Source organism: Triturus cristatus, chromosome 1_1, assembly GCF_964204655.1.
Source record: "Triturus cristatus chromosome 1_1, aTriCri1.1, whole genome shotgun sequence".
Taxonomy (NCBI): domain Eukaryota; kingdom Metazoa; phylum Chordata; class Amphibia; order Caudata; family Salamandridae; genus Triturus; species Triturus cristatus.
The window spans coordinates 65327096-65348450 of record NC_140579.1 but is presented as its reverse complement, the minus strand read 5'-3'; the positions used below and the strand labels follow the sequence as shown (position 1 = coordinate 65348450).

At 46.4% G+C, this 21355-nt stretch overlaps 1 protein-coding gene across 1 annotated transcript in view; it reads left to right on the top strand.

The window, feature by feature from the left end:
- The window catches only part of LOC146869422 (E3 ubiquitin-protein ligase TRIM39-like), a 143193-nt gene that overhangs the window by 51572 nt on the left and 70266 nt on the right, over nucleotides 1-21355 (top strand). Inside the window, exon 3 of the mRNA XM_085599821.1 lies at nucleotides 10392-10622. Coding sequence (XP_085455947.1) covers nucleotides 10392-10622 — 231 coding nt within the window. The remainder of the gene's footprint in view (nucleotides 1-10391; nucleotides 10623-21355) is intronic.

Here is a 21355-nt window from a genome sequence, read left to right as displayed (position 1 = left end):
GGTCTGATATATGCATGAGTGGTGAGTTACACAACCGTGAGATTTTATATGCATCTGTGTGTGAGTATATATATGTATGAATGTGTAAGTCTGTGCCTACATGGACTGAAGATATCCATCTGTGAGTCTTTACAAGGTTTGTGTGTGAGTGTGCACATTAATGTGTGCATCTGTATGAGTGTGTACCTCTGGGTGTTCGTATGCATGGATCTGGAGTTATACATCTGTGAGACTTTATATACATCTGTGAGACTGTATATGCATCTGTGTGTGAGTATATATATGCATGGATGTGTGCCTTTATGAGTCTGTGCATGCATGGCCTGAAGATATCCATATGTGAGTCTTTACAAGGTTTGTGTGTGAGTGTGCACATTAATGTGTTCATCTGCATGAGTGTGTACCTCTGGGTGTGTGTAGGCATGGATCTGGAGTTATACATCTGTGAGACTGTATATGCATCTGTGTGTGAGTATATGTATGCATGGGTGCGTGCCTCTGTGAGTCTGCATGCATGGCCCAAAGATATCCACCTTTGAGTTTGTACAAGGTTTGTGTGTGAGTCTGCAAATTAATGTGTGCATCTATATGAGTGTGTACCTCTGTGGGTTGTGTGTGCGTGGATTGGTAGTGATCTATACATCCAACAGACAAAGCAAGCCTGGAGTAAGCCCCTTCCTAAACAAAGGTTTTAGCAATGTAATCATGCTATGGTATTGTATATACAACATCAAATCAGAGAACATCCAACAGAGTTCGCCGAAGTAATGGAAGCTCCAACATTGTGTACATGAGTTTTAACCCACTAATAGTTCATCTAAACCAAATGCCCTCTAATCTTAGCACGTTTCGGACATTTACATTCCATTCTTCAGGACATATGCATTTCTAATTCTAGGAATGAAATGGGCACAGCTCAGACCTTGGGCATTCTCTGTTCTGCTAAATTCCCTTGCAAGATTTTCCTGAAACAGTCTTATTAATCGGCCTTAGTTTGACGCGTCAGTTTTTATGCCTTCATTAGACCTTTCTTACAGGGATAGGCCATAGCTGACGGGAATGTCCCAGGATAACTGGTGCACCTAGCCCTGCCTCAGAATGGGAGAAGGGGCAGGCCTGTAACGTGGAAGCCCCTTCAGCAGTGGTGCACATTTATCACCACTCTGACACTGCCATTGGTCGTGATATTTAATTATTCAACAGGGGGTGTCTGTAGTGATACATTTAACAAGGGTGTCACTGCCATAAACCTTTCATGGTATCTGATAAACTCTCCCACAGTTTTCATGAAGTGTTTCTCCTAAGGTGAATGGGGTCCTACTTCATTGTACTCATTTTGCAGACAGAGGAACCAGATCCACCCTCTAAAGCTTTGAAACTTCTTTAGTTGAGTTTTATGGCGTGACACAGAGGCTAACATCATGCAAATCTCCTTTATTGCCAGCTCACGGCAGCAACAATTGAAGAATATAGAACTTCAATAACATTTTAATAGGCTATGAAGTCCCCCTGCATGCAGTGTTCTCCCTTTCGTTGTTGCTTCTTCTCACAAGATAAGTACAGCCTTTATAGTACTAATAATTAGGGCTGATTTTGATGTCGCCGGTCCCGACCGCCTCATTAGGATGCGACGGAACACTGTTCTGTCGCATGCCTATATTCCACTATAGGAGCATGCATTCCGGCCGTAATGCATGCTCCCATAGTAAAATTGGAGGTACGGTTCATCCCTGCACCCAGTGGCAGGCACCTCAATGTGCCAGCCACAAGGTGCAGGGATCATCAGGGGGGCACCATAGGCACCCCCTAGGACTCCAACTGGAGGCTGTGCACCAAAGGGGGCCCTGCTGGGGGCCCCAAACATGTTTTTGACATGGTTTCCATGTCGGACAGACCAGCCCTTGAGATTACAGGCCGGCTGCTGAATGGCAGACGGGCTCTCAGAGCCCGTCGGAAGCAAGCCGGAATGACCGTCCAGTTTACTTTCCGACTGCCTATATCTTATATTTCATCTTAATTAGGAGAGTAAACCGAATGGCCCATTACGATGCGGCCCTAATGGCTCCGACCAAAGGTCGGAGGCTTTACAGGGCATATCATAATCGGTGCCTTATTGAGTTATTTTACCTTGAAATATCCCACCCTCCTCTATAGAAAATAAGAATAATATCCATCTCCTACCCTGGTACTAACACGCTCAACCAGGTTATTGTGTAACTTCCCATGTCTCTCAATGTCTTTTCCTAACCCTAGGAAGGAGGGTGGTTGTTTTTTTATATTTAACTTCCCCTCTCTTACAGCGTCGGGTCAGAGGTCCTACTACCTCCGTACCCAACACAACTTTTCGGCGTTTCCCTCGGCTCCTTAAGGCCAAGAAATACGCCCTTGCTGTGGACTGGTCTTTTCTTTCAAAGTCCGACTCCATGCCACTTGTTGCTGCAGGCCAGATTTCTTTGAAAAGTGTAAGCCCGCATCCCGCTGCCATAATAGCAGGAGCTTCTTGAAAGAAAAAAAAAAAAGACCGGCTTGCGAAGGACACGTCCCACTGAGGCCGTCGCGCTGCGCACACGGTGATACACCCATCAGCAGCAGTCCAGTGGAGTCATCTCACGGACGTGGCCACGGAAGAGAGTCCGTCTACTTAACAAAGATGCCGGCAGCCCTCCTTTTCCCTCAGCGAAGTTTAATAAATAACAACAGAAAAAAAGAGATAGCCTGGGGTACAACAATAAAGAAAGAACCACACAATTAGAGGTCAGCCACACACTGTACACACCGGTGCCATTTTAGGAGATTGGGACACCTTAGTAAAGACACAACAGTGGCCATTTTAACTGATTGGGCCAACTGCTTGAATTCTGGCAGTTGCAGTCCAATGAACTGCCAGAGCAGCTGTTTCCTTACACTGAGCCCAGTAGTCTTAAATAATATTTACCTTCTGCCATGTCCCTTGAACCTTCAGAGAATACTATGGAGCATAGACTGGAAGAACTTCTAAATAAGGACTGGATAAGGTAATGGGACACTGGATGACATAATTAATAAAAAAGTGAAGGTTCTCTCCAAGAAGGGTTGGCCAGTTGCTGTCCCAGGACACCCTGAAGGGGGAGATGGGGTGATTAAGGCCCAGAGGAAAGGGGCTGCAGGGGAAATCCTGCCAAAGGGTGTAAAAAAGCCCAAACCTTCAAAACAAATTACTTCACGCTTTGCCGGTGACAATGTTGGTGCCTCGGGCACTGCAGATGGGCAGGAGAAAGGCCCAGAAGTACCTATTCCCATCAATTGCGATGAAACATTGGAGGATGAAATTAACCTATCCTGTTCCTTCATTTTTGATACGGATATTGAGGAGATAGAGGTGAGGAATATGGGTACAACTGACGAGGCATCAAAGGCCTCCAGGTCAAAAATGGGCATTGTTGACCCCTTCGGAGAGAGTATGTTTGACCCGCTCAAACAACCCTTGTCTCCAGAGTTGGCTCCATCGTGGCATTTTGCCGAGTACCTCTCCTTTTGGCTTAGGAAGGAAATACCAAAGAGGTCAGGTCCCGTCTTAGATCCGAATGCCCACGCCCCGCCCTCCCGGATAAAGTTGGGTCTACCTCAGAGTTAGACGCAAAGGTGGTGGCTCTAAGTGTCACAGGTGGAAAAGGCCCTAGGAAAGGTATCGATAAAGGCCTCAAGTCCTGCCAAGACTGTCTACTTGATATTACTGGCCCACTCACAAAGACGTTTGAGATGGCTGAAGTGGCTCATCTTAAAGACACCCTCATTGACCCCAAGGAATTGCACCAATGGGAACAAAGAGCCATCTTCCTCCTGGGGAACGCAAATACTGCACTCTCAAAAGAGAAAAGAAAAAGCATATTGCAAAAAATAGATCTCAAATTGGTCAAACTGACCACCAGCGGAGGGGTAGCTGCCTCCCAGGGTCTAGTGTTTGGGGGACAATTTTATTAGGGACATAGCTAAGTACATGGGAGCATTTAGCTCAATTCAGAAGTCCTAGAAAGCCATCAAAAAGGTTTTCCAGGATAAGGTTTTTGGCAGAGCCGGGAGAACAGGGGGTCGGTTCCTCGGCCGTGGCCAAAGCTCTTCAAGACCCTACCTGGGACATGGCGCAAGATTTGTGCACCCACACTTTGCTCCACATTCGTCATTTATACCCCCAGAAACAAATACTTCACGGGAGAGGCTTCAGAAATGAGCGGAGACAAAGAGGCTTTTCAGTAGGTAAGAACTATGAAAGACCTTTCAGATACCCCTATAAAGGTGGGAGGCAGACCAGCACAATTTTGTGGAAACTTGAACTTGGTGAATCAGGACCCTTTGGTCCTAGACTCAGTGAAGGGATAAATGATCAAATTTACAGATACACCATTACAAAGGAAAATTCCCCCAGAACTGATATTCTCACAAGAAAATTCTATTTTAGTAACACAAGAAGTAGAGGATTTAATGACCAAAGAGGCAAAACAAGAGGGAACGGAGTCAGGTTTTATCAGCAATATCTTTCTAGTGGAGAAAAAAGACAAAGGGATGAGACCAGTGATAAATCTAAAAGAGTTGAACGAATGGGTCGTCTACCACAATTTCAAAATGGAAGGGATGCACCTCCTTAGAGATGTGCTAAGGAAAGGGGATTGGCTAACTCAGTTAATCTAAAGGATACATACCTGACCATCCCAATTTGGACTCCACACCAAAAGTTTTTCCAATTCACCTGAATGGGTGGACTATGGCAATTGTGCAGTCTCCCTTTCGGACTTTCTTCATTCCCTTGGTGTTTCACCAAGGCTCTTCGTCCCATAGCGGGATGGCTAAGGGTGAGAGGGGTGAGACTAATAGTTTACTTAGACAATATCCTGATAATGGCACAGTCCACATAAGTGGTCTCACGCCACATAGAACTTACCATGAGCCTACTAGAACACCTGGGTTTTGTCATAAACAGGAAAAAATCTTGCATGGTACCAAACCAGGAAATGCAGTTCTTGGGTTTTGTCATGAACATAATAAGGGCATAATTGAAATTGCCAGGGGAAAAGTTAAGGAAACTTTACAACAAATTGAGGAATCTCTTAGGGAGGAAGAAACTCCCCTTGTGGGCTCTAGCAAGGATCCTAGGCCTTCTGTCCTCAACAAGCCGAGCAATCTACCGTGCACTCCAAAGACTCAAAGCCAAAGCATCAAGAACATGTCAATCTTATTCTCAAATGCTGTCTCTGGACCTGGATTCAAAGAAGGAACTACGTTGGTGGCTGAGGAATGAAGAAGCATGGAATGGCAGAGCCATTTTTGTTGAAGACCCGGAGATAGTGATAGAATCAGATGCGAGTTTAGAGGGATGGGGTGCAAGATGTGGCGACTCATCAGCAGGGGGACGCTGGACCGATCAGGAGAAGGAGTTGCACAACAACTGCTTGGAATTACTGGCAGGTTCATTTGCAATTCGCTGCTTCACCAAATACTTAATGAAGTGTTCTGTAATGTTGTGCATGGACAACGTATCTGCGGTCAGATACGTCAAAAAATGGGGGGCCATCACTCCAAGGGTCTTGCAGATTTAGCCAAGGTCTTCTGGAGTTACTGTCTGAGCAGGGGCAGGCATGTCAGTAGCGGCGGAGCATATCCCAGGATAGAGAAACAGTGTTGTGGATTGGTTCTTCCAGAATTTCAGAGACTCTATCAATAGGAGGTTGAACAAGGACATTTTCCTCAGTTGCCAGTCGATATGGGGACCCTTCGGGTGGACCTCTTGGCGGACAGATTGAACACTCAACTGTCGATGTTTTTCAGCAGTATACCAGACCCTCAGGGTGGATGCCTTCCTTCCGAATTGGCAGGGCCTAGCACCTTATGCTTTCCCTCCTTTTGTTATGCTACCAAGACCTACTACTACTACCTAAGCTACTGTTGCATGTTTGCAGGAACATGGAGGTCACAGTAGTGATAACACCGCTCAGGAGGTCCCAGGCATGGTTCTCAATTCTACTAGAAATGAGCATAGGTTTACCAATCTTAATTCCAACCTTCAGGGAAATAATTACAGGCCCAGACAGACGGAGAGTCACATCCTCTTGTGGAGCAGGGACATCTGACGCTGATGGCCTGGAGGATTTCAGGAGACAATGGAAGATCCTAGTACTTTCGGCAGACGCTTTTAGACTCATATCCGAGTCATGGGCGCCTGGCACAAGGAAAGCATATAGACTAATTGGGAGGAATGGGCTTGTTCCTTTGAAGGAACTACAATCCCGTTTCAACTGATTTACTACATGTAGTTAATTACTTATTAGATTTATTCACTTCAGGACTCTCTTATAGAACAGTTAATTGTGAGAAGGTGGCCTGATATATGCTGTCCACTAGTTCTAGTGGGCACCTTGCATCATTCCAAACAACCCCTTATGGTGAATGGTTAAAGACAACCTTTATTGAAAGCTATCCTAGCGGTAGCTGTGGAGAGCAGCCTTCAGGCTAAGTCTTGAAGGAATGTAAAGCAGCTTGTTTTACCAGTCTATAATCTCTTGAATGATCAAATGAAAAGACAACCACACCAGGTATATATTCAAAATATATGTATTTAAGATAAAACACACCACTCTAGTCTCTTTATGAGACTGGAGTTCCAAGTACTTAGCTTACAAGTCAGCAATTATCAGTAATAGCACAAATACAAGTTTGGGCCCTAGGGGCGTACCAAACCATATACCAAAAAAGTGGTATAAGAACCACGACTGAACTAGACACAAGGCCTAGACCCTGTAGAATCACTGGGACCCCAAGGAACCACCCAAGGTAGTGACACAGGGGACCCACGGGGACTGTATGGAGTGTGTAAACACAACCGCGGGTTCCCGTTATCTTCTATGGGCAATGTCGCGGTTGGAAATGTAAAGATTAGGGACACTTCTAATCGAGTCAGGACCAAACCCTTTTGGACATAAGAAGTTCTAGGGCCAGCACCCACGGGAGCACCGGAGTACTCGAGTTACCTCACCCAGGGAAGCCGGGTGCATAGGTGTCTTTTGGTGTCGGGTCGCGTCGTCGATTTCAATTGAAGCCTGCAAAGAACTGCTGCTGCCGTGAAGTGGAGAAGTGTCCGAAGAGATCCAAGCCTGGATCTAGGATGGAAGGAACCTGAAATCAGAGGGGACAGAGTCTGGGTCACTAGCCAGTGACCAAGGGCAGGATGGACCAATGCCCACAGATGTTGGGTGCTTCAGGTGAGTTGATGGGTGTCTTGACTCTTCAGTCACGAGGTCCAGGAGGCATCGACGAAGTCCACGAGCCGGATTCGAGCTGTCCCACAAAGTCTGTCAAGTGCTGCGGTGTCGGCGACCAGATTGGACCCAACAAGCCTTGGCAACGGCAAGTCACTGGAATTCAGAGAAAGGACTGCCGTGCAGACCAGCAAGGTCTGAGGGACTCACCCAGCGAGGGTAAGTCAGGGCACGTCTGGAGCAACCAGGAAAGTCCAATTAGAAAAGGAGTTGCCTTTGTGGGAACAGGCTGGCCAACAGGCTAGTGATTGCGAAGGACCCTCAAGCGGTCGCACTTGAAACTGGCCCACGGGTCACTCGTGGAGTGGAGCCCAGCAATCTTCGGTGCAGGAGGTGCTCAAGGCTGAGGCTACTCGGAGCCAAAAGCACAACTTCAAGGAAGCCCAGGAAGATGCTGTTGTTGCAAAAAATCACGGTGTCCAGGGGTCACGGTTCCACGTCACCCACGATAGCCACGGGCCTCAGCTTTGCTGTGGACTCAGGGTAGCCTCAGGGAAGTCTGGAAATCCACCTCTGGTGATGTGAAGACTTCGGCGTCCGGCGGGAGCTTCAGTGATGCAGACCTGTCAGTTGCTTCTTTGGTGCCTGCCAAGCAGGGGAGTCACTCCTTGACCCCAAGGGAGATTTCTTCCGTCTTCTAGGCGTGATAGAAAGTCGAAGGTCCAGGATATATGTTGCAAAGTTTCATCCAGGGTAATCTAAAGTCCTAGGGACTGGATTCCTATACTTATAGTAAATTTAGGGGATGGACTAACTCTAATGCCCCACCTATGGGTGAGCTTGGAAAGAGAGGTGGTTACACCCATTTCCTTTGTCCAGTTTCGCACCAGAGCAGGGGCAGGTAGCCCCTGCAACTGGCTTGAACTGGACTATGCACAGGGACACCAAGTGTGCCCCTAGTGCAGGACTTCAAAGCACCAGAGAGTTCTCCCGCCCAGCCCCAATACACATCTGGCTGTCAGGGGAGGTGGTCACACCTCCCTTCGACAAGAAACCTATTGTCCAGGCCTCAGCTGCCAGAGTTTCGGTCAGCAGCAGGAGGCCAGACCCGTGTCTGTGGCAGAGGCATCCATTTTGTGATGCCAGGGCTCAGGAAAGTCCTAGCGGGTTTAGCCAGTGTGAACATGTCTCTCCCTCTAGAAGGGTGGAATGCTACCCCCGCCGCCCGAACTGGTGGGGGGGAGGGGGTAGTATTCCAAAGCATTTGACACCAAACACGACATGTTTTGATGCAGCCATTCCAAAGTTAGCATTTACCGTGAGGTTATAATGCACTTAAGAGTATATGGTATGGCTGTATAACAGAACAGCCATAAGAAAGTATTTCCGAAAGCTGCAGAGGGGCTCAGCTCATGCTTGGGCACCCTCTCACACAAAACCAAGCACTCTGCCTTCGGGATTGTCAAGGCCTGCCATAGGAGTGGCTTATAGGTTTATATGTGTCTGTATAATGGTAGTGATATAGGTAGCCTATACCGCAGTAAGGGGTGCAAGCACACCCTTACCCAGGCTGCAGTAGCAGACCGGCGGTGAAATTTTGCAGTGCTTCCCAGGGGTGGCATAATAAATGCTGCAGCCCCTGATAGGCCTCTGAGTTAGCTATGCCCTAGGTACATAGTATACCATATACTAGGGGCTTATAAGGCACTCCAGAATCCAATTAGATATGTACCTAATGTACATGCAAACCATTTTAGAGAGGAAGCAGCTAGGCTGTGGTCCTGATTAGCAGGGCCACAGCCAGACTAAGGTCGAAAAACAGTGAAACACCAGCAAAAAGTGGGGGTACCCATATGAAGCAGATCCTACTCTCCTACATTAATGTTTGCAGATCAGCTTTTGCAGCATGTCACTGCCTTGTAGACGGAGTCTCTGTGGGACAAAACCACTGACTAAAACATTTATGCGAAGTATGTGGGTACTAAACCCACCTTCTGCAAAATATCCTGCATTATGGGACATTAGAGATGTCCTACAGGTTTTAATATGTTGGGGAGAGAGTTGGTTATCCCCAAAACGTATCTCTTATAAACTCACTGTTTTGCTATGCCTGGTATCTTTTAGATGGACTTCAGACGTAAATGACTTAGACATCACCAGCAGGGCCTACCAACCAGACAGGGTTTGCTTTTATTTAAAAGGCGAACAGAGACCGTGTAAACTTCTGTTTACTACCCCTTCTTTACACAGAATGCAAGAGTTTGTGTAGTGAAATGCTTCTTGGAATATGAGAGAAGGACTGTGAGTATGAGAGGAAATACAGAACAATTGCTAATATCCTATAAATCGCCTCAAAGAGCAGGTTCCTTCCCAAGATGGATGAAGGAAGTAATGAAAGAAGCAGGTGTAGACATTACTATGCTTGGTGTACACTCTTAAGCCTCCAAACCTCTCTTCCCGGGAGATATCCTTGGGGCTGCGGATTGGTCCATTAAAAGTATGTTTAAAAGTTGCTATTTTAGACCTGTTACAAGCGCTATTGACAATGTATCAAATGCACTTTAAACTTGCATAATGCTAGCCTCTGTGTCATCCCATAAAATTTAGATTTTTCACAGCCTGGTGGGCAGAAAATCTGGATTTTATTAAAGACACAGAGGCTAAGATCATCCCTCCACATTGGAACCCTCCCTATTGGAGAAAAGTTATTGATTTTGTATTGGGTTTTTCTTTTCCAGAGTACGAAGTTTTCACTGATGAAGTTTTTCGTTTGAAAGTTATGGATCTTAGAATCTATCTATCTATCTATCTAAACAGCGCCAAAAAAGCGAGAACACTGCGTGCGGGGGAATTTATAGCCTATTAGAATGTTATTGAAGTTCTATATTCTTCGATTGTTGCTGCTGTGAGTTGGCAATAAAGGAGATTTGCATAATCTTAGCCCCCGTGTCTTTAATAAAATACAGATTTTCTGACAACCAGGCTGTGAAAAATCTAAATTCTCTTTCAAATGTCATTTTTTGAATGTCTCTCAGACAAACCCTTTGTGCAAGGTGATGACAATCTCAATAAGCAACCCCTCCACCCTCCTCCTGGACTCCCACTTCCAGGACAGCCAATAGGAAGCTTTATAAGATCTAACCAGCTTTTCTTTGCTTCTGACAGAACAAGCTAAGAACTGAGAAGAAAAAACTTGAATCTGAAATTGAAAAACTGCGGCAACTCCTGAACGAAAATGAGCAAACACTGCATGGGAGATTGAAGGAGATGGAGAAGAAAATTACCATGGTAGAAAATGCAAATATCACCAGACTGTCCAATCAAATCACCTCTCTCAATGCTCTGATAACAGAGATAGAAAAGAAGTGTGAGGCACCAGCGTGGGAACTCCTGAAGGTGAGATGCTGTTTGGGAAATAAAACAAAAGAAGGAAGTGAAATATTCGTAATTTGTGTACATTATGAAATGTATGACTGAGGGTGACAGAGAGCATTCCTCGGAGGGTGACAGAGAGCATCCCTCGTAAGGCAACAACGCACATCCCTCGTAGGGTGACAGAGAGCATCCCTCGTAGGGTGACAGAGATTATCCCTCTCAGGGGAACAGAGAGCATCCTTCCAAGGGTGACAGAGGGCATCCCTTTTAGGGTGACACAGAGCATCTGAGGGCAAAAGAGAGCATCCCTCCGAGGGTGACAGAGAGCATCCCTCCGAGGGTAACAGGGAGCATCCCTCCCTGGGTGACAGAGAGCATTCCTCAGAGGGTGACAGAGAGCTTCCCTTCCAGGGTGATGCAGATCTTCAAGGGTGACAGGGAGCATCCTTCTGAGGGTGACAAAGAGCATCCCTCTGAGGGTGACAGGGAGCATCCCTCTGAGGGTGGCAGAGAGCATCTCTCTGAGAGCAAAAGAGAGCATCCCTCTGATGGTGGCAGAGAGCATCCCTCGTAGCTTGTCAGGGACCATCCCTCGTAGGGCGACAGAGAGCATCCCTCCGAGAGTGACGGACAGCATCCCTCTTAGGGCGACAGAGAGCATCCCTCTTAGGGTGACAGAGAGCATCCCTCTTAGGGCGACAGAGAGCATCCCTCTTAGGGCGACAGAGAGCATCCCTCCGAGGGTGACAGAGAGCCTCCCTCCAAGGGTGACGGAGAGCCCATGACCTGTTGATGAACCTCAAAGGGTCATACGTGTTTGGTTTATCTGGTAATAGTGGTGCCCTGCTTGCTACCACCCCTTACTTCAGTAACTCTACTGACTTATAATTTCAATAGACCAGGCTTCTCCAACGAGTAGCTTGTGAGATACGGGTATCTCTCCAGATACCTGCAAGTAGCTCTCTTGTGTAGCCCAGCCGACTAGATTAGATGTTTTCGCTTGGTTGAAATATGTGTACTAAAAATCTGATGTGTGTATTTAAGATGAAAATGTATTTAGTTTCAGACCTCATAAACTGATGTTTAGAGGAAAAATGGATTTCCAAAATATATTTAAAGCTGTTATTTGAGTGATAAATCCTGCAGCTTTGGAGAGACATATTATTAATATTATTACCACAGCCTTAAACATCGCACCTATGGTTGTCATGTATTACTCATGCAGCTGTGGGGGACGTATTATTAATATTATTACTATGGGCCAGGGGCATTGCACCTATGGCCGTCATGTTTTACTCATGCAGCTTTGGAGAGACGTATTATTAATATCATTACCATGGGCCGGGGGCATTGCACCTATGGCCGTCATGTATTACTCATGCAGATTGGAGAGATGTACTATTAATATTACCATGGGCCAGGGACATTGACCCTATGGCTGTCATGTATTACTCATGTAGCTTTGGAGATACGTATTATAGATTTTATTACCATGGGCCAGGGGCATTGCACCTGTGGCCGTTATGTATTTCTCATTGTTGCATTCATCTTGTGGCACTTCGTCTCTCTTTTTCCCCTTCCTGTTTTCTCTAGCCTGAAACATGGAACACTGTGCCTGTGTTGTACAATTTACGTTCCATGTTCCAGAGCTCTTGAAGTTCAGTTGATGCTTAGTGCTGTTCTTTACATTTGCGCTGTGCCTCATCTCCAATAAAACTTGGATTCTGTACTTACCGTCTGAAGCCTCTACTTTACAAATTGGCACCGACCGGCTGGAGACTTCGTTTGCTGCATGTTTCCTTGAGGCACAGGTGCTGCGACGTCTTCCGGACCTACTTCCTTGTCCTTGATCGCTCCGCCTGCTTGAGCCTTCCTACGTTCTGCATGTGCGGTTCCTGCATTCAACCCTGAAAACCGCAGATCTCAGGCTCCTTTCCTGGACTCTCTACATATTTTTGTCCTGTTTCCTGCATTTTCGTTTCACCAACGGTCGGCTTATGTTGCCACGCCACGATTGATGACGTCGTGCTGCTGAGATACCAACGATTATGTACATCTCGTTTGTAGCCTAGCAGCTCCTCAACGCGACCGCAGCTTCGGATTGGCCACGTCCTGCATCATCACGCGGGCGGCCATCTTGGTGTGGCCTGATTTTCTCCAACGCTGGAAACGTAATTGAAAACATTTATTGCATCGGAAACATCCCTAGAAATGCTGTGGTGTTTTGTCTCTAGCGCTCATCATCTGTTTGCGGTATTTTACCTTTTAGGTAATGGACACTGCCTTTGGCATTTCTTCGTGCGCAGGTAGGAGAGCCTGTGTTCATATCGGTGACAGGCACACCCTTGTCAGATTACTTGTGCTACAGCCTGCTTGCTTTCGGTGACAGGCACACCTGGTATTTTTCCTTACCACATTGTACTAGTTACAGCCTGCTTCCGGATCGGTGACAGTCACACCTTGTCACATTGTTTGTGCTACAATCTGCTTGCTTTCGGTGACAGGCACACCTTGTACTTTATTTTCATTACACATTACAGGCTTATTACTGTAGCATATTTTATACTTATGTATTCATTGTTTATTTCACAGCTGTGACTGGTATAGGCATATTTTCTTCTCAAAATGTTATCTTCATTTTGGCTACTGTCGCATTAAAATGCAATTTGATCCACCTTCAAAATGTTTGCAACCTAAAGGAGAACCTCCCATTCCATGGACAAGATGGAAAGAGGAATTTATTACCTACTTAAAGGCTATTGATGGAGAACGTATGTCAGCGGAGAGAAAAAAAATATTTTCCTTCACTGCTTAGGTTCTGAGGGACAGCTTTTTTATAGGACTCTTCCTCCTGTTAGAATGGGAGGTGATTACAACGTGTATGATGAAGCTGTTTTACGCTTAGAAGGCAGATTTAAACCAACGACTAGTGTTGCCCTTAATAGGTTTAAATTTTACACTAGAGCTCAAGAAGAGGGAGAGAGTTTTGATGAATTTCTCACTTCCTTACGTGCGTTGTCATTACAATGCAATTTTGGTTTAATAACTGACGAGATGATCAGGGACCAAATCATTGTTCACGTAAGAAGTAAGAAGGTACAGGAGCAATTGTGGATAATAGGCGATCCCAATTTGGAGACTGCTATCAGCACAGCCAAGGCTTTGGAGCAGTCTGATAAGTGGATCAAGTCACTTAACAAAGAAACCAAATCTCCCACATCCAGTGAGGTCAATGTGATCAACCCTGGTACCTCTAAGACTTACTCTAGTGACACAAGTGCATCTAGTGCCAAACAATTTTAGTGCTATCCTGCCATTAATAAGGAATGCAGTAAATGTGGACGGTTGGGACACTTCTCCAAAATGTGTAAAAATGCTATCAGGGTTGGTGCTCCGAATTCCAAGAAGTTTGTACCATCTTCTTCAAAAGTTCCTTGTGTATCTTGTCATTCTCATTCTTGTGATCATTTCCAAGGTGATTTAGAGTCTGGTATTGTTGTTTCAATTCAAGATTCCTTTAATGTTTCTGAAGCTGAAAAAATAAGTGCATTTTATGCATCTTGGGAAGAGAGTTGGAATTAATGGCTAACTCTGGATCGCCTTGGACTATAATCACAAAAGAGAATTGTCTGAAATCCTTTGGAGAACTGATTGACCTTGATTTGTTATGTGAACCTGATATTGTGGCTCAGAATTTTGATGGCTCCTACATTGACTTTATGGGTTTCAAAGAGGTTTCCATTGAGTTCAAAGGTAATTCTGCTACCATAAAATTATATATAGCATTCAAGGGTGTTAATGTCTTAGGATGGCGTGACCAAGCCAAGCTGGGGATCGTCTTGAACCCCAGGAACAAAGAACCTGTTTCGGTTCTTGCTTTGTCTTCAGCTAGTAACGGTTTTAATAATTTGTTTCCCAATGTATTTTCTGATGATCTTGGCAAACTTATTGGTTTCAGTCATGGGATCAAAGTCAAACAAGGTTATGTTCCTCTGAAACAAAAACTAAGAGGAGTGCCCATCAGTATTAGGACTGAGTTAAAAACTTGTTGGATGAGTGTAGGAAGGTGGAATCTGACTATATGGTTGCCCCCACTTTTTTCCTGGTGTTTGAATGGTTTTTGACTAGTCTGGCTGGGATCCTGCTATCCAGGACCCCAGCCTATCTGCTTACTCCCTTAAATGATTGGTGTGCATATTAGATGCACTAGTGATTGAATACTGTGGTGCCTTGTGAGCCCCTAGTATACTCTAGGTGGACTCTGATCTGACCTCTCCCCAAGAATTGGGAAAGAAGGCAGACAAATGGGTCAGAACCAGGGTTAGGCCCAAGAACCAAGTTGGTGACCAGAAGAAAGATTCCACTAAGCCCACAGAGAAAGGTGGGGATGATAAAACAGAAAAGTCCTCTGAAGGGCCCCAAAAACCCAGTTCTGGGGGTGGGTCCCAAAATCCTTCCTCTTCCAATAAGAAACCATATTGCCATGTGTGCAAGCAACCTGGACACTGGAAAACTGACTCCAGCTGCCCAAAGAATGGCAATAAAGAAAATGTTCCTCCCTCTGCAGCTCCAACACCTCCTGTTACTACCAGTAGTAATCCTCCAGGTGGTGGAAGTGCACCCAAAAAGGTAGTTGGGCTTTCTTGGGGAACTCAGGTGGACTCTGGCCTAACCAGGTCCCCTACACAAGCAGCTCTAGTCTGTGATGGTGGCATGGGGTTTGCCAACTTTACCATGAGTCCCAATACCTTGGGCAGGTTCAGACAGGAGCCTATGATCAATGGTCAGAAGGCTGTGGCCTTCAGGGACACAGGGGCTAGTGTCGCCATGGTGACAAAGAGACTAGTGCCCCTAGAACAGCTTTTACCTGAGTTTAGCTACCAGGTGACCAATATTGATGGAATTAGGACAGACCATCCCATGGCAGTAGTAAATCTCAGCTGGGGAGGGGTCACTGGCCCCAAGAGAGTGGCAGTGTCCCCAACCTTGCCTGTAGATTGTTTACTGGGGAATGATCTGGAGATCTCAGCCTGGGCTGAGGTAGACCACAATGCCCATTTAAGAATGTTAGGCATCCCTGAGAGAGTGGATGAGACCCCGAGGGCCTCACCTCCACCCCAGGAGAAATTAAGGGGAGTGAAGCCTGAAACTATGGATCACTCCACACAAAAAGAGAGCATAGGGGGTGAGGAACAGTCCTCCCCCCACCAGACTAAAGGTAAGCGTCAGCTTCCTAAGGGAACTGACCCTGCCCCTTGTGAAGTAACTGCCCCAGAAGTGGTCAGGCCTGTCCTGGCCACAACTCTGATGGCAGGGGATCCTTCCAAGGTGGCACCCAGTCTGGAGCAGGTACCCTGCCCCTCTCTACCCTGCCTCAGTCAGCCCAGGGCTGCAGAGGTCATGGAGGTCAGTGGACCCTAAATGGGCCCCTGTCCAGAGGAACCCCCTCATCAGCAGATTAGGGACACCCAGCAGAGTAGTTCTAGCCAGGTGAATATTCCTCTACAAACAGAGGGATCCCCTTTACCCCTAGGTACAGGTACCCCCCAGATGGACTTTGTTGGGCACAGGGAAACCGGGGTCATAGTTGCCCCAAACATTCCAATGCCCTCCACTACTCCAACCAGAGGGACCCAACCCCCAGCTGTAGGCAGCCAGAGGTTGACCCTTAGGGCCAGATATGACACAGTCATGGACAGAAAGGCTTCCATGGTGACCAGTGTGCTGAGGAAGTTGAGACCACCCCAAATAGGGCCTCACTTCCACACTCAGACACCCCACCAGCCTACTTCTGTACCAGAAAACAATACAGGTAATTTCCCTAGACTTTGGAGAAACTCCAAAACCCCTTGGGGTAGGATTTCCCAAGTGGACCATGAGACAGGGAGCAACCATGCTAGTGCAGGTTCTTCCTTATATGGCCACTCAGGAAATAAAGGCTTAACTGGGCAAGGTTAGCCTTATCTCCTTTCGTTTGGGGGGTGGGGGGGGTTATGTAGGAAGGTGGAATCTGACTATATGGTTGCCCCCACTTTTTTCCTGGTGTTTGAATGGTTTTTGACTAGTCTGGCTGGGATCCTGCTATCCAGGACCCCAGCCTATCTGCTTACTCCCTTAAATGATTGGTGTGCATATTAGATGCACTAGTGATTGGATACTGTGGTGCCTTGTGAGCCCCTAGTATATGGTACCTTAGGTACCTAGGGCATTGGTACTTCACAGGCCTACCAGGGGCTGCAGCATGTATTATGCCACCCCTGGGAAGCATCCACAATCTGACACCACAGGCCTGCTACTGCAGCCTGTGTGAGGTAGTGTTAGCACTCCTCACTGAGGTATAGGTGCCTATATCTCACCACACACACACAAATAAACCTATCAGTCACCACTCTAGCAGGCCCTAACAATCCTGAGGGCAGGGTGCTTAGTTTACTATGTGAGGGGGCCCCTCTGAGTCTATTCTCTGCTGCTGTTTGTGGATGCGGTTAAACCATATACTCTTAAGTGCATTATAACCTCGCGGTAAATGCTAACTTTGGAATGACTGCATCAAAACATGTCGTGTTTGGTGTCAAACAACTTGGAATCCTACCCCCACACCAGTAACTGGTGTGGGAGTAGGATCCCACCCTTCTAGAGGGGACGACATGTACACACTGTACTACACGGTAGAAATCATCTAGAGCCCTGGCATCACAAAATGGATGCCACCAGCACAGACACCGGGCTGCCCTCCTGCTGCTGACCGAAACTCGCAGTGGAGGGAGCTCAACAAAGGGTTTCCTGTCACAGGGAGGTGTCACCACCTCCCAGACAGGATTTAGTGTATTGGAGCTGGGTGGGTGCACTCTTAGAGTGCTTTGAAGTCCTGCACTGGGGGAGCAGTAGGCTCCTCTGTGCATATGCCAGCTCAAACCGGTTCAGGGGCTGCCTGCCCCTGTCCTGGTGCGAAACTGGACAAAGGGAAGTGGGTGTAACCACCCACTACCCTGGCCCTGCTAGAGGAGTGGCCATAGAGCTAGTCCCTCCCATCTTATCAGTATAAGATACCACACATTGCCAATGCAATTCAGATTACACCTGGACGACGCTCAACGAAGAAGAATCCTGGCCCTTCAACTTTCTACTATCTTTAGAAGACCGAAGGATCTCCCTTGGAGTCAAGGAGTGACTCCCCTGCTTGGCAGGCACCAAAAGGACTGAACAACGGTTGCAAACTTTACCGCTCCCGCCGGAGCCCGAAGTCCCTGCGTCCCCTGAAGCTGATTTCCTGACCTCTCGTCAGCCATTTTGAGTCCCCAGCGAAGCTGTGGCGTCTGGACCCCACGAGTGACGAGGTACAGCAATACCAGGGAACCGTGCACTGATTTCGAGTGCAAGCCCTGAACGACAAACTACAAACTTGTGCTTTGGACCACTTAATGTCCAAGTCCCTAGCAGGTCTGGAACCCAAGATCAGCGGCCTACCTCGTCCCGAGTGACCGTGGGCTGCTCCTGAAGTTTCCCTACAAAGGCGTCTTTGCGGTTACTTGCCCGTTGGCTAGTAGCCCTCCCGAAGACTACCACCCACTACCCTGGTCCTAGAGGAGTGGCCATAGAGCTAGTCCCTCCCATCTTATCAGTATAAGATACCACACATTGCCAATGCAATTCAGATTACACCTGGACGACGCTCAACGAAGAAGAATCCTGGCCCTTCAACTTTCTACTATCTTTAGAAGACCGAAGGATCTCCCTTGGAGTCAAAGACTTTCTGAACTGCTCCAAGGGTTCGCCTGGTTGCTCTGGGCCTGCCCTCACTTACCCTCGCTGGGTAAGTCCATCGGACCTTGCTGGTCTGAACCATCCAAGATCTTCATTCTACATGAGACTTGCAGTTACCAAGGTTTGTTGGCTCCGATCCGAGTGCAGACACCGCCATCAGCTGTAGACGTCGTGGGACCCTTCAAATCCAGCTGCTGGTCTTCATCGATCTCTCCTGGACCTTTTGGGCGAAGAGACAAAACACCATCAGCGACGTGAAGAGACTCGACAGTTGTGGTCATCTACCCTGAAGGCCACCGGTCACTGGCAAGTGACTCTGAACTCTGTCCCCTCAATTTCTAGGTCGCCTGCAACTCCAATCCATCGTTGGATTTCCACGGACACTTCACCCGACGACACAAGCAGCAAGACTTCAACGATTCCCATTGAAAGCAGCATCGCGACCCGACACCAAAGGACACCTCTGCACCCGGCTTCCCTGGGTGAGGTAACTCTGGCATTACGGTGCCCAAGTGTGCATTGGCTATCGAAGTACTTACCCTGTAAGTTGTTTGCTTGTTGTCCATTCCGAAGTGCCCTAGATCTGTAAAATACAAACCGCGACATTTGCCTTTGAAACGCATTGAAACCCGCGTGTGTGTTTAGACACTGCACGCGTCTCCTGTGGGCTGATTACTTACCTGTAAACACTGCAGCAGTGAAGCCCCAGCGATTCCCAAGGCCCTAGGCCTCTTACTTTTGCAAGTCGAGTTTGTTATACCACTATTTTAGTATACGGTCTGGTACGCCCCTAGGGCTACAGCCCTATTTGTGCTTAATTTATTGAGAACTGTTGATCTTATTAATGTTTACCTGGCTCTAATCTCATAAAGAGATTAGTAGAGTATATTTAGTAATAAATACATATATATTTGATATATATACCTGTGTGGTGTCTTTTCATTTGGTAATTCAAGAGATTATAAGGTAAAACAAGCTGCTTTACATTCCTCAGAGACTTAGCCTGAAGGCTGCTCTCCACAGCTACCACTAGGATAGCTTTCTTTATCAAGGTTGTCTTTAACCTATCTACCAAGAGTCGATTTGGACTGGTGCAAGGTGGCCACTAGAACTAGTGACCAGCATATGCCAGGCCAACTTCTCACAATGAGATGGTTGAGAGTGGCATTATTGAGGAAATTGAATCGTCTGAGTGGGTTTCTCCCATTGTTTTAGCCCAAAAATCAGATAAAAGTATTAGATTATGCGTTGATTTGAGGGCTTTGAATTCTAATCTGGTTGCTGATTGCCACCCTCTTCCTAATATAAATGAGATGGTATGCATGTTGGATGGTGCCTGCATTTTTTCTTCTCTTGATCTCCGGTCGGCCTACCACCAGATTGAGCTCTTTGAGGACTCCAAACACTACACTGCTTTTATCACACCCCATGGCTTTTTTCAATTCAAGAGAATGCCAATTGGCCTTGCTTCGGCCGCATCTGTGTTTAAGAGGGCTATGTACCACATTTTTAAAGATATCAGCAATTTCGTTAAATGTTTCCAGGATGATATCCTAATTTTTTCCCAAAATGAGGAGGACCACTTTCTTCTTGTAAAGGAAGTTTCCCTTAGGTTAGGTAAGTTTGGTTTGACACTCAAAACTGGGAAATGTAATTTTGTTTGTAAATCGGTGGAGTATCTAGGTCATACACTTTCTGGTGATGGGGTTGTGCCCAAGAAATCTTTGGTTGATGCTATCGTCAATGCACCCACTCCTGACAATAAAGAGAAACTTCTTTCTTTTGCGGGCCTGTGTGAATACTATAGTAAATTCATACATAATTTTGAAACCAAAATGGAGCCTCTTAGGGAGTTAACCAGGAAATCTACGGAGTTTTTGAGGTCAGATAAACAAGAAACAGCTTTCACACAAATTAAGAGTGAAATTGTTGACGCTCCCACCCTCAAATCTTTCTGTCTTAATAAGAGGTGTATTTTCACTGTGGATGTCAGTCTGTATGGACTTGGAGGAGTTCTTAGCCAGTGTGCAGGGAACGAAGAGTGGTGTGTGGCTTTTGCTTCTACGATTCTTTCTATGACTGAGAGGAGATATTCAGTTATTGAGAGAGAATTGTTGGCTTGCATCTGGGCCATTGAACATTTTCGTAATTATGTGTGGGGTAACAGTTTTACCCTCAGAACTGATCATAAGCCCCTAGTTGGTATATCATCTCCAGGGGGAGGATGGAACTCCACTGCTCGAGTAGCCCGTCTCACATCTAGACTACAGGAATTTTATTTTGAGGTTGTGTATGTTCCTGGCAGGAGCAATGTCACGGCTGATTTCCTTTCTAGGTTGTCGTGTTCGGATGAGTGTGTTTCCCGTGATGAACAAGATATGGACATTGTTGCTACTGTTAAGGATTTTGTATCTCAGGAGTTTTTGTGTTTGTCTGAGACCGAGTGGATTGCAGAGGTTATTAATGATGTTGTGTCTCAACGGATCATTGGATTTTGTAAAGAATGGATGGCCCAAGGAAAAGTCTGCTTCTGCTGAAATTGCTACTTTTTGTCGTGTTTCTAGTGAGATTGAAGACCTTGGTGGTTTGCTTTTTAAAGCAGGGAAGCTCATTCCTCCTATGTCTATGCAGAACAAGATCTTATTACTTGCCCACCAAGGACATTTGAGTATGTCTTCTATGAAACGGCTCATCCGAACAAACTTTTGGTGGCCTGGTCTTGACAAAATGGTAGATAGGGTGGTTAGAGAATGTCCTGAATGTATCAGTAGTGATAAAATGCTTAAGGTATCATCTGCCCCCCCTTAAACCGATCTCTTGGCGTGAATGTCCATGGCAAAAAGTAGCTTTTGACATATCAGGTCCTTTCAAACAGTTACCTTCTAATGCTCGCTTTGCTCTTGTTATGGTGGACTACCACTCTAAGTGGCCAGAGGTCAAGTTTGTAGCTAATGCCTCTAGTCAAGTTATCATTACCTTTTTCTAAGAAG